The sequence below is a fragment of the Poeciliopsis prolifica genome, unplaced genomic scaffold, assembly GCF_027474105.1.
Source record: "Poeciliopsis prolifica strain line A6 unplaced genomic scaffold, Auburn_PproV2 SCAFFOLD153, whole genome shotgun sequence".
Classification (NCBI taxonomy): Eukaryota; Metazoa; Chordata; class Actinopteri; order Cyprinodontiformes; family Poeciliidae; genus Poeciliopsis; species Poeciliopsis prolifica.
Window position 1 is genome coordinate 107,415 of NW_026562528.1, and position 13,689 is coordinate 121,103.

The 13,689-nt window shown below is 37.3% G+C and overlaps 1 protein-coding gene and 1 pseudogene across 1 annotated transcript; both read right to left on the minus strand.

Annotated features, from left to right (window-relative positions):
• Window positions 1–6,324: 6,324 nt before the first annotated feature.
• Window positions 6,325–8,763, minus strand: LOC129356010 (interferon-induced very large GTPase 1-like; annotated as a pseudogene).
• Window positions 8,764–8,816: 53 nt separating this feature from the next.
• On the minus strand, window positions 8,817–9,635 carry LOC129356011 (up-regulator of cell proliferation-like). Its single transcript, XM_055025634.1, is given in 3 exon segments — window positions 8,817–9,420; window positions 9,422–9,509; window positions 9,512–9,635. Coding segments are annotated over 3 exon segments (816 nt in total).
• Window positions 9,636–13,689: the final 4,054 nt, after the last annotated feature.

The window sequence follows — 13,689 nt, forward strand, 5'->3', positions numbered from 1 at the left end:
CATATAAAACACAAACAACCCTCCCCATAAAAAACCCTCTTAATCTGGTTCTAAGCAAGTAACACACCATGATATAGACTAAACTTACCTTTTTCACTATGAAAGCAAAATGTTATGATGCACTTTGCATTTCGTCTGACAAGCTGAAATATAAACTTGATGTGTGAGTGTAGCGTCTTGGGCTGAAAGAAAAGCAAGATCTACCCCAAACAAAAAAATCCCTATTTTGATCTTCAACTTATTTGCAACATTGACGATATGTAACTTGAATGAAAGCTTGTTTTCTATTTTTATTCCACATTATTTATATGTCTCAGCATCAACTGGCATCCAGTCATTCTTTAAATGAAAGGAAAAACTTATGGACATTTTTTTGCTACCAAACAGCTGGACTTTCAACTTATCATAAACAAAAAGACCTATTATATTATTTACTGAAAAAAACAATTTCAACTACAGCTAATGCCGAGAACAGGTCTGCATTTGTTTTCTTTTTATTTTATGAAAAGGTAGAAAATGAATTGTTATAAAATTCAGCTAATTTTGTTTAAGAGAAAACCATATGTATTTTTAGCATAATTAGAACAACACAAAGTCATCAAATCCTACAGAAGGGTGTAACAAAAAAGGATTATGTGAAGCAATTGGGCTGAGCTGGATTTGTTCATCATATTTGAGGATGAAAACTGAGGAAGTCGACCCAAATAGAACAGGATGAAGGAAAGCATGAGTTGGAGCGACTGAGAGTTAACCATAAAAACCAGAACAGTAGAACAGTAAACCAATAGAAACCAGACAACTTAAATAATGTGGAGGTATAATTGGTGACATGGAACCAGATGAGCAAAACCAAAGCAACTGAGAGCCGCAGTACAAAGGCAAAGGAGCTGAAGAGAAAGAGTTTGTTAACACACAAGGATAAAACTATTAACATTGAAAATAAAAACTCCAGAGTATAAATAAGATTGTTACACAGACACAGTAAACAATAACTATGATTAAGATAAAAACATTGACATCAAATATCAAGAAATAAAACAAAGTAGTTCCCAGATTCAATTCAGTTTATTAATATAGAACTGAAGGACAACAAATATCCTAACAAGGCAAAACATAATCCCAAAGTAACCCACTTCATAGAGAAACTTGAAATCATAAACATGTCTTCTTAGTATTTCATTTGGTCAAATGTTATCTAAGGAAACTTTATAAAAGTTTATAAAAGAACAGAACAATAAAAAGCATTACCTATGAATTATTATTGATTGAAAAAAAGAGATACAGGAAAAAAGGCTTGAAGTGTTTTATTTTATCTTCAGTGAAAGAGATGAGTCCTAAATGTAAATTAGGTTTGCTTTAAAAAAAATACTTATGTTATTGAACACAAGTATTTCAATAACTGAAATAATTGTGTTCTTATAACTAAGCATTACTTATATTTCACTTGATGTGAAATGACTACTTGAGGCTTTCCTTTGCCTGTTCTTTGTGATTTTCTTCCAATAATCAGAAATGTCAGAAGATTCTGAATCACATTCTTTGCAAACTCCTTGTTGTATTTGGCCATCACATATTTCCAATAATCTGATGCCTTCAGATTCACATCTGGACGAATATCCCAGTCTGGGAAAATGTCCTCATATTCTTTTTAAGGATGGGATTCATTATTTGTGGCACTACTGCAAAAACTAGAATCACTGATAACAAGAAGAGCAGAAGCCTGTTCAGAGTTTATTTGAGTGTGAAGAAACTAACAGACCTAAACCTTCTGGTCGATGCAAGGAGGAAAAGTGTTGAGTGTGGTTTTCTCCACCTGCATCACACGGTATTTTGCAGAATGGACACTGTTGGCCACATCCAATCACTCTGGTAAAAATCTCATTCTCTGGTTTCATACGGAGGACTGAGAGTTTTGTGTCAAAACTTGTGGATCTAAACTTGACTCTGAGAGCTTCTGTCATTTCCTCGAGAGACACAGTGAGAAACTGAGCAAACAGTTCCTGGTCAGCATCGTTCAGAATCAAGAAGGCATCAAGAGCATCTTGGGAAATCACCAGTTTATCACCCAGTTCTTTTCAGATATTTGCAACAAATGTCCCTGTGGGGAAAAAAATCTAATCTGTGTGCAACAGATCAGACTTGAGACTCTGGCAAAGACCAAAATTATTTTATTTCTCTTGTCGTTTGCAAACGGAGAACACACAGCAACCACAGCACAACAGCTGTACCTGCTATGAGCTCTGACTTGGAGCTGCAAGCTCCAAGTCAAACATATTCAATTCCAGTTGAACAGGTTTGATGCACAGTCATGTAGCCACAGGATGGACAGGATGCAACCTCTTTCTTACTGAAAGGTCAGTTAATTGTTTAGATGATAAACATCTTCTTGCTCAAAATATGGGAGTTTTCCAAAAATTAGGATGCTAATGGAACAATTTTCCATAACAAAAACAATGTTAGCCCTTGTACGTAGCTTCTGACATTCAATGGAGAAATTTGTTAGACCTTAGGGCTTATTCCATCTTATTGTTTACCTAAACTATCTGTTGTTTTCTGTTAACAAACACTGGTGCCTTGCTTTGTTACTTGTGGTGAGTCATTAGTCCACTCATCAATCTACTGCAACTGAGAGAGGTCAGCAGAAAACCTTTCTAAGTATTGCCTACATACTTTATCAGACTGGACATTACTAATGTTAAATGAGTAATAATTAAATAAAATTGTTAATAGAAATAACAACATAATTTTCACTTCACATCCCGAAACAGGACGTTTTTGTTGTTTTTGTTTTTAATGGCAGCATCTATGTGGTTGATGAAGGACTTAAGATGTTGGTCCTCAAACTCATAAACTCCAGAATCAGAGAAAAAACTCTCCCTAATTCTATCAGATATTCATGATAGTATTCATGACCCCGCCTCTCCCCCAAAACATTCACTGTAGATCAACACCAACATCCATCCTGATACCACTGGTACCAGTGTGTTAGAAAATGGATGGATTGTTTACTGTAGTAAAATACTTTATAGAAATACAAGAGAAATATTGAAGATTTGAGATTAACCAAACTGGTAAACATTGAAATATATAGAAGAGTTTATCAAAGGTAATATTTCTATCACTTCAGGTCCATATCTTCCTCTGTCATTTCTTTCCTTCCTCTGCCGCCTGATTAAATAGTTTATATTCAAATTAATTTCCTCTGCTGCTCGTCTGTTTATTTGAGACTTCAGGGTTACGGTCTCTGACCTCTAGGGTCTCTCTCTCTCTGTGTGCTTCAGTTCTACCTGGCTGCAACAGGTGAAATGCATTGAATCTCATCAGCCAATCAGTGAAGAGCTTCATTCCAGCTGCCAGGTTCCTTTTTCCCTGGTTCTTGATCTGAAGTGATCTTGTTTGTCTGCTGACTGTTTGTGGGGATTTAGGTGATTTTGCTGCAGCTTTATTGGGAAGAATTAAGGCTCATAACTAAAGTAATGTGTTTCTATTCACAGTGGAAGCTGCCATTTTTATTCTACGTTTTCTCCTGTTTTGTGGTTAGACAGGGAGTTCAGGTGTTGAACCTTTTTCAGTTCTCCTATAGAAAGTGTTTTAAAGTTAAAGATGATGTTTAGTTTATGTTTTAGCTTTGGAGACCCTGAAGCTTAAAGCTTCTCAGTGTTTTCTGTCTTCTGTGATTGAGGTTTTAACTGAACTGTAAAATAAAATACATCTTTTTCTGCTGACATCAACTTTTACTGATTTTGTGTTGCACCCAGTGCCAGAATTTATCCTTAATTGTCTTGAGGAGGGGATGAAACTTTCCTTAAGGATTCATGGACTCATGATTCAAGAGTTGTTGTTGTTGATCCAACACAGCCAGAGATCAGGTTGGGCTGTTAGTGTGCAGCTTATTATTGCTCTTTAATGTACAACAGACACATTGTTTTAACTAAAGTAGCAAGATAATATCAGACTGATGAAAACTGTTATTTGGCACCTGATTTAAATACAAGATCATTTTTAAATAGACAGCAAATATTATTATGAAGTTATTTTTATTAAATTTTGATAACATTTAATACAAACTTCTGTAGATCCACAACAATATATTTTATTAAGCATGTAATAAACAAAATGTCCTATTTCTTTATTTGTAGAATATATTTTATTTTAACAAAAAATGAGCAGCTTTTTATTTGTTTACAGAAGAATAGAGAATCAGCTGCTATGACATTTAGTTGGAAATAAAAACATTCAACATAATTATCACAATGACACATCAAGTCAACACAGAAATAAAGACCTGACAAAAAGCAAGTCATGTAAAAACTTTGAATTGAGTTGAACTGAATGTTTCTGTTACATTTGATGATAAATGCTGAGGATAAAAACCTAAATACATTTGAATGAAGTCTGAGAAAAACTCAAGATAAAACCCAGAACTAGATGTTTGTAAACCCTAAATCCTTATGAATGTAACAAAATAATAAAAAGGGGAAGAATAAATGACATTTCAATGAAAGCAAAATGTAATGACATTGAATATGCTTTATTTAATAACATTCCTGCACCCACAGAGCAAAAATAATCAAGACAAAAGTAATTGGACATCAATCTTAATTCAATTCAAGTTTATTGTTCTAGCACTAACTCATAGCAAATGTAATCTCAACCAGATCCATTTAATATACAGAAATACATAATCAGTTCAACCACATCAGATTTAAAATTAAATAAATTAAATAAATTCTAATTCTGCGTTCAGATTGGTATTTAATTTGGTGAAACTTTTTCTATCTAAGGAAACTCAGTAAATGCATCCAGTGATTGACTTTGCAGCAATGACCCACTGAATGATGTCATGATAATGGAGAATTGATCGCATTGAGTCGTTAACAATGAACAATAAATTTGTACTGAAACTCTCCAATTATCCATATAATGTGGAAACAAAACATTCAATCTTTCAACAAGAGTGTAAATATTTTCAGACAAGATATGTTGCAAACAAAAGTTAATAAAATAATAGAATAACAAAATGCTAAAATTATAAATGATCAATGAAGAAATAAGGAGCTGCAGTAAATTAGACTGAAGTTGTTTAATTTGGCTTTTGTTAAAGAGGTGAGTCAAATGTGTGAATTTGGCCTTTCAAGAAAAGGACAAAAAATTCTACATGCAAAAACCAATTGTGTTCTTACAACTAAACATGAATTATGAATTCACTTGATGTTGAATGATTTCTTGAGGCTTTCTACTGCCTGATCTTCTGTGATTTTCTTCCAACCATCAGGAATGTCAGCAGGCTTTGCATTATATGCTTCAGCAAATTCCTTGTTGTATTTGTTCATCACATATTTCCAATAATCTGACGCCTCAAGGCTCACATCTGGAGGAATATTCCAGTCTGGGTAATCTCCCTATATTCTTTGTAAGGATGCCATTCATTCTTTGTGTCACTGCAGCTAAAACGTTTTCACTGCTAACAAGAGAAGAGCAGATGTCAGTCGTGAGTTTCTTGAGGTTTCCCACCTGTACCAACCTAATCCATTTGGTCGATGCAAAGAAGCAAAGTGTTGAGTGTGTTTTTCTCCACCTGCATCACAAGGTATTTCGCAAAATGGACACTGTTTGCCACAACCAATCACTCTGTTGAAAAACTCATTCTCTGGTTTCATATGGAGATTTGAGAGTTTTGTTTCAAACTTTGTGTTTTTAAACTTTTCTCTAAGAGTTTCTTTCATTTCCTCCACACACATGTTGAGCCAGTGAGCAAACTGTTCCTGGTCAGATTTGTTCAGAACCATGAAGGCATCAAGAGCATCCTGGGAAATTACCAGTTTGTCACCAAGTTCTGTGCAGATCTTGACAACTAATGTCTTCAGACTGTCAGTGTTTTCTGTTTTTGCCTTTTTAATGGCATCATTTATGTGGTCGATGCAAAACTTAAGATGTTTGTCCTCAAACTCACAAACTGTCTCCCCAGAGGAGAAATACTCCTTAATTCTTTTAGATGTCCATAATTTTACATAATCTTCATATAAACAAATGTACTCCTCAAAGTTGTTGAAGTCACTTTTAGAAATCAGATCCAGTAAAATGTAATACTGGAAGGACATTCGTGTGCTGAACTCCTCTTTTGTCATCATTTTATCAACAATATCAGGACCAAGAGAAGAATAGATGAAGTTTTCAACAGCAGGTTTCAGACACTGATTAGTGAATTCTTCAGCTTTTTTCTGGCATTGATCTCGTTTGTGGAAAACATCTTTGAAATCTGTGCAAAACCTTTCTTTGTTTTTCTGCAGACATTTATAAGGATCATTTTCTTGGATAAAATCTTCATGCATTCTGAAACTTTCTGGCTGCAGATCCACAGATGTGTTGTTTCAGAGACACTTCAAACTCAATGTCTGTGTCAACATCAGCTTTATTCAGCCTCTCGTCAATGATGTGAAGAATCTCCTGGATGTAAGTATCATGATAGTTAGTTTTTCTTTTGATTTTATCGGTAATAGAGTCATTGCAAGCAGAGATGATGCTGTCAGCCAATTCTCTTTCCGTTTTATGATTTGTATTTACTTGGCTTCTCCATCCCTTTTCTGTGTATGTAAAAGGCTCCAGTCCACAGTCTTGGAGGCTTTTCTTACTCAGCAGTTCACATGCATGGCTTCCCTTGGGTGAAAGATTTCTTTGTAACTGATGGGAAACACTGATGAAGATATCTGAAGTTTGTTGTTCAAGCAAAGACAAACTGTTCATTATTTCAGTCCACATCTTATTAAAACTTTCATCAAGCTCTCTGTCAGTCATTTGAACTTTTTTCTTACGACATTCATCAATTAAATCACAAACTGCTTTCTCAATTCTTTCTCTAAAAGTGGCCTTGATATTGTCAAGTTCTTTCAATCCCTTCTTAATATCAGCAGCTGCTGTGATCTGGTTGAACATTGATCTTTCAGTTTCTCGTCGAAGACTCTTGATGCTGTTGGAGAAATCCTCTCTGTATCCTTCAACCAGATAAACATGACCTTCTGGCTGCTCAAAGTATTTCTTCAGGTTTTCAAGGATCTTTGTCTCCCACTTGATCAGCTCTGTGGTTGCTTCACTTTTCAACACAATGATGAATTCATTCATGTCAGATATTTCAGATGTTGCAGTAAATGAACCAAAATTGGAAATTCTTGTCTCTGCTTTGGTAACCCAGGTGTACATTTCCTTTTTGAACTCCCACTCCCATTGGTTGTACTCTGTGCAGAGCCTCATGTAAGCATCAGCCACCAGGCTGTTTCTGAAGCTGTAGATGAAGTTTTCATGTTTTACTGCGTTCCACAGGCTGGTTATCCACTCTCTGAACTCCAAGATGTCATTAGAAGTTGCCACACTTTCCCAGCTGTTGGATGATGTTTTTCTTGAGTTCATAGACAGTCTCACTGTATCCTGCATTGACTGGAGCCATTGGTGGGTTTCCATTCCAGAGTCCAGGAATGTAGCAGTTCCCAGTGTCTGGATTATACTCCATCACATCAGTGAAGCTCTTGTATTCATTTTTCTTCTCCATTCTAGCTGCTACCTGGGTCATCTCATCCAGCTGTTCTAACAGCAGCTTCCTGTCTCTCAGGTTCTTCTCATGGGCTGAAACATCAGAAACGTTCTGGTGAACAAACTGACATTGAGGCTTTTTGCCACCGACCTCCTTCATCCTGAGGAAAGCATGCACCACTATCTGCAGGATGTCTTTCATCTCTGTTGAATTCTCCATGGCAATATTGATAATGGTGATGTCACTCAGCCCAACAACAAGTGTTGCCAGCTCATTGTCGTGCTCATAGCTGTTGTCCAGCTGTGCTAGCTCTGGTGACTTTAAGCCTTCAGTGTCGATGATCATCATGAAGTCACAGTTGAGAACTTTCTTCAAGTCTTCATTGACTTTGATGAGCAGCATGAAGGCACCTCTAGTGCATCGACCACTGCTGACTGCAAACTGGACTCCAAACATGGTGTTAAGGAGAGTGGACTTCCCTGTGCTCTGAACTCCAAGAACTGTGACGACCCGTATCTTGTTGTTTGGAGACACCAAGTCATTGAGCTGAGAGAGAACATCACTCACCCATCTGAGAGGAATGTTGGAAGCATCTCCATCTACAAGCTCAATAGGAAATCCATCCAGCAACAACTGAGCACAGAGTTTGGGCAGATGTTGCAGTTGTTGACGTGATGGATCTGTTTGTGGAAGGTAAAGAGAAGCTTCATAGATCTGACCCATTTCACGGAAGAAGTGCTCAACTCCCAGTGAGCTGCTGGAAAGTTGTTGATCAATTTTTTTTATCTCTTCTTTGTTCTCAGAATCTTTGGATTTTCCTTGTAAAGCTCCCTGAGGCCAGAAAGTTTGATTCGAGACAAGTTGTCAAGGTTCATTCTCATCCATTTCAGAAAGTAACATCTCTCTCTTTGTTGGCTGGATATTGCACTAATGAAGCAGGTCATTGCTTTGGACATTGCAGAATCATTTTGTTTTTTTCTCAGTTTTTTTATGTCGCTCTGAAGTTTGCATTTGTAATTTTCAATGTTTTCTGAACCAACTTTTCGAAGATGAAATTCTTCCTTTTCCAAACAAGTCAATTCCTTCCATATTTGACCCTGTAACAGAAGTTGATCTTCTTTGTATTTCATTATGTCTTTAATCTCTGCAGTCATTTCATCAGCTTTTTTCTTTCCATCCTGACACTCTGGAGAATTTTCATCAACTGTGATTCCCAGTTCATGTGCAAAATCAGCCATCTGCTCTACAGACATATTTTTCTCTGGTTTAATTACATCACTGACTCTTTTCCTCAGTAGTTAACAAAATCTGCATCATTTGTTTGTTTTGTCTTTATTAGAATGTTTTTGTTTGTCAAAGCCAGACTTGTTGCCAATTTTTCAACAGAATCAACTCTGAAGTTTTTGCTCTTTTGGTTTCCTACTAAAAAAATCTTTGCTTTGTGGTTTTTGTTCATCAGCAGTTTGCAGTCAGAGTCCAGCTGGTCAAAGAAAACAAAAACTGCAGCAGATGTCTGACACAAAAAGGAGAATTGAGTTTCAAATGAAGCAATGTCTCCACGAAGGTTAGCTATAGCAACTGGTTCACTGAAGATGTCCATGTTTTTGTTTCCACAGGGAAGGTACCAGGTCAGTTCAGTCAGTCCATTGGATATTCTTCTCTCAATGTCTCCACACTCCATGTCACGGTGAACAAAGGTGTCATGGTATTGCTCAGAGTTACTCAGAAGTTTATTGAGGATCTCTGATTTGGACAGAGAGCACTCACCCAGTCTCACAAATGAGATCATTGGAAGTTCAGAAAGAACTATTCTTTCTTCCATGAAGCCTTTTGATTCTGCAAGATCTGAAGGTCTGTACTTCTTAACAATGTCTCTCATGGCCCACAGCATGAGGGCACTGCTGTGTATCACAGTTAGGAAGCAGCAGAGGAACAGAGAACTGACACATGGACATTTTTAGAGCCAGTTCTTGCTGAAAAACCCATCAGAACACAGGAAGAGAGCAGTGATTAAATCAAGAGGATTTAGAAAATCATTCACATTTGAATTGGCAAGAAGATCATCCAAATTTAAATCATCAGATTCTAATTCATCGTCTTGGTTTGACATGAAAACTGATTTATCTTTCTTGCTGTTACATTCACCATCATCAGTTTCTTTAAACAATACCATGAAAGATCAGATTTACATTTTGGAGGCTCATCATTGATGGTTTTCTCATTGATCCCAAGTATTTTACTGAGTGACAGTTTATCCCTGTAGAACTGGTCCAATCCCAGATCCTCCAGAAGCATCTTCAGGATGGTTCCTGTTTAAAATGAAGACAAATATCTTACTTTTGTCAATAACCTTAAGTCACAAATAATGGTTGTCTTTTAACTGTTAATGTCAATAATTAAATTTTTTCAGTAAGTCCAAAAGGTCCATGATATGCCCTGCAAAATATATATATACCTAATTACTTAAACTTAAAAAAAGAAAATTACAACCACAACTTTTCACGTATTTCACTGAGATTTTATGAGACAAACAACATAAAATAATTCTGAAGTAGAACTAATATAATAAATGTTTTTCAAATGATTCCTAAATTCATATCGTAATTCATATTAATAGGCCCGGTGGCCTTGTGGGGCACTGGTTGCCCACAGAGTCAGCTATGTCCTCCCCTGAACTGGAATCTCTTTATTTTTAATTTTCTATTTCTATTTTTTCTGTCTTGATTTGACACATTAGGGCTCCTACACATTTTTCAGCCATTACAACTATCTAATCAATAGTTAACATATCGCAATGTGTTGTTCCATAATGACACCGATGCGGCAGTGACGGCGACACTGCTGAGCTGTGCAAGTGTGTTAGAATCATGGCAGCAAACCAGCTAAAGCCAGAGAACTTTGCACAGGTTTCCCCCCAAAATAACCATGAATAGTTCAGTAATGCTGTTGGATGCAGATGTTAGATAAATGATGACTTGCTAATGCAAATACATCATGTTAAGCTTGTTAACAAGTTTTTCCTACTAATTTTCAAAAGTGGCTAGTAGTGGTTACATTTACTTGATTAACTTTCTGAGATAAAAAAGAGTAATAATAAGAGTAGTTTTACTGCACTGTACTTTTCATTTTTACTTCAAATTCAAAAATACTATTAACCTTGAAGGAAAATTAATGTTGTAGAAACTCATTAATTCAGATTCATCTAAGAGTTTTTGTGATGGCTGTTGGCAGGAAAGAGTTTCTGCAACGGTCTGTGCTGCACTAAATCTGCCTTCCCAAGACAGTCTGATGAAGAGGATAGTCAGGATTGTCCATAATTTTCTTGATTTTATCTAGAATCCTTCTTTGCATAATCATTTCTAGAGGTTGTACAGCCATTAAATCTTCACTCTCTCTGCTTTCTTAGCTTTTGCATTATGGGTTACTTTGATCGCACATTTGAACACTTTCACATTTAGCTTTCACTCACACACCATGCAAAGCTGATTTCACTGATTCTCAAAATTCATATTAGAAACTTTAAGGTTATTTTTTTCTGAATTTTTTTTTCAGATCCTCTTAAACATGGTGTGAGTTTCTTCTTATGAACTTTGAACCCGGTCATAACAGAATTGTGGTGTGATTTTATATTCAGCCCCTGATTTTATGTTTTATAGAAGCATCTTTTGCTTCCTTCTCTGGTTTCCGTTCATCCAGAGTTGATCTAATATTTCAGTAAACATTTCTCTCGCACACACTCAGCATGGCAGCCTATATCTTATTTTTCACTGAGAATAAATAATGATACCTGCAAGGAATTAAAGTATTTTGTGAATATTTAGTTGACTCCTTTTTATTTTTCCTACTTCACTCAGGATGTGCAATATTTCCATACTGACTGGACAGCCTGCCATATGGAAGACCAAAACTGACATAATAAAAAATAGAAGTAGATATTTTGTTTTGTCTTTTCCTTGTACAAGCCCTCCTTCTTTGTCATTGCCTCCTGTCCTTTTCTGCTTTCTGTGTGCATCTTTATGTTAATGAGGAGAGCTGCCATCCAGCTCTTCTACTATTGGCCAATAGAGCTTTGGAACCAACGTCACTGCGTAAGAATTGTGGGGCGTTTACATTTCGTGCAGTTGCTTGGTGCCATCTTTACAGGCCACAAACCAAAACAAACTTTATCAAGGTGTTTTTATTGTGTTACCAACTGCAGTGAAGTTAGTTTCGAGTTGGACATTCCAATATCTGAGGAGTAAGCGACGTTTAGCTTAAGGTTGATCCGATTTATGAACGATAATTTCGGCCAGCCGTTCTCAAGCTCCCTCCTCAAGTGCTCAGAGGTTCACTTAGGGACTGTCAACAAATTTCCGAATCAAATATTCCTGTCACACAAATGTTAGTAACTGCCATGCCTTGTGACCAACTGATGGGTTTTTGAAATAAAATTCAAATATAAATACTTAGGACTGTAGGATTCTATGTCTGTTCCTAAAAGACACTGTTCCTGTGTCTTTTAGTGATGTTTGCAAAGTAGGAAGCGTGCTGAATTTGGAGACAGATGACCTGGAGACAAAAGCTGTCCTGACAGGAGGAGCAGAAAGAGAAGGTATCAAAGACTAAGGTCAAAGTTTTATGACCTGGAGGGACACAAGAGCTGAAGTTTTATGACTCAGAGAGACACAGGATCTTGAGAACAACGCCTCAGCAGCAGTATAAAGACTGGATGGCACCATTGTTTGAGTAGAGACTTGCGACTGACTCAATATTGGGAGCTGTGTTTCCACCTGCCCTTCCTATCTCTGGACAGCTGAACATGAAGGCTGGCAGAACATGGTTCACAGACAGATAAAGAAGGTGTCTGAGATCTACTTTCTCCGTTCCTTCGAGTGTATTGCATCTTCAATCATCTTTCTCTCTTCCTTTCCAGAGTGTTACAGAATGTCTCGGTGATTTAAACCTGACACCAACTGAGACAAAAAAGTGGTAATTCATGCTTTTACATGAGATATTAAAATGTCAAGTCGTATTCAAAATTTTGAATCATTTTGATATTAAATATGTTTTCTTCAATAGCTTCCATATTGTGTGCCACATTGACTAGAAATCAGTGTGTAATTGTTCTACTAAACTGTGTATATGAGGCACATGCATTTCTATTCCATTTAACTCTTTTTTTTGTCACCTATTTTTTTAGTTTAAATTTTGTATTTCTCCTCAATAGCTTCTAGGTCATGTGACCAATTGAGTCAAAATCAGGGAGAAATTGTTCTACTAAACTGGAGATTTTGATGTAACCAAATTTTTATTCGATTTGACCTTTTTATTCCGTCGATACACACCTCTACATTACCATGTCACCAGGTGACTCTGAGTCTGTCCAGTCACTGAATAAATGCTTAGAATAGATAAATGTGTGGATGAGCCAAAACCTTCTGCAGTTGAACAGAAACAAAACTGAAGTTATTATCTTTGTGCCTAAAGGAACAATCTAGAGTTATAGATCTGGAGTCAATGCACAGCATCAGTTATCTTAACTAAAACCTAGTGATCAGGCCCGAAACTTGGGTGTAGTGATGAGCTCTGACCTGAACTTTTAGAGACACATTAAGACAGTCACAAAGTCGGCCTTCTATCAGCTTAAGAACATTTCATTAGAAGACTAATGTCTCAGCAAGATTTACCGGTCGATCTACGTTCTTACCCTCATCTATGGTCATGAGCTTTGGGTCATGACCGAAAGAACGAGATCTCGGATACAAGAGGCCGAAATGGGTTTCCTCCGTAGGGTGGCTGGGCTCTCCCTTAGAGATGGGGTGAGAAGCTCTGTCATCCGGGAGGGACTCAGAGAAGAGCTGCTGCTCCTCCACATCGAGAGGAGCCAGTTGAGGTGGCTCGGGCATCTCCTGGACGCCTCCCTGGTGAGGTGGTTCGGGCACGTCCCATCGGGAGGAGGCCCCGGGGAAGACCCAGGACACGCTGGAGGGACTATGTCTCCCAGCTGGCCTGGGAGCGCCTTGGGATTCCCCCGGAGGAGCTAGAAGAAGTGGCTGGGGAGAGGGGAGTCTGGGGCTCCCTCTTAAGCTGCTACCCTGCAACCCGACCCGGATAAGCGGCAGACGATGGATGGATATGATTTGACATTTTAATAGAGAGCAGTGTGTCTCATGTAAAAGCATGAA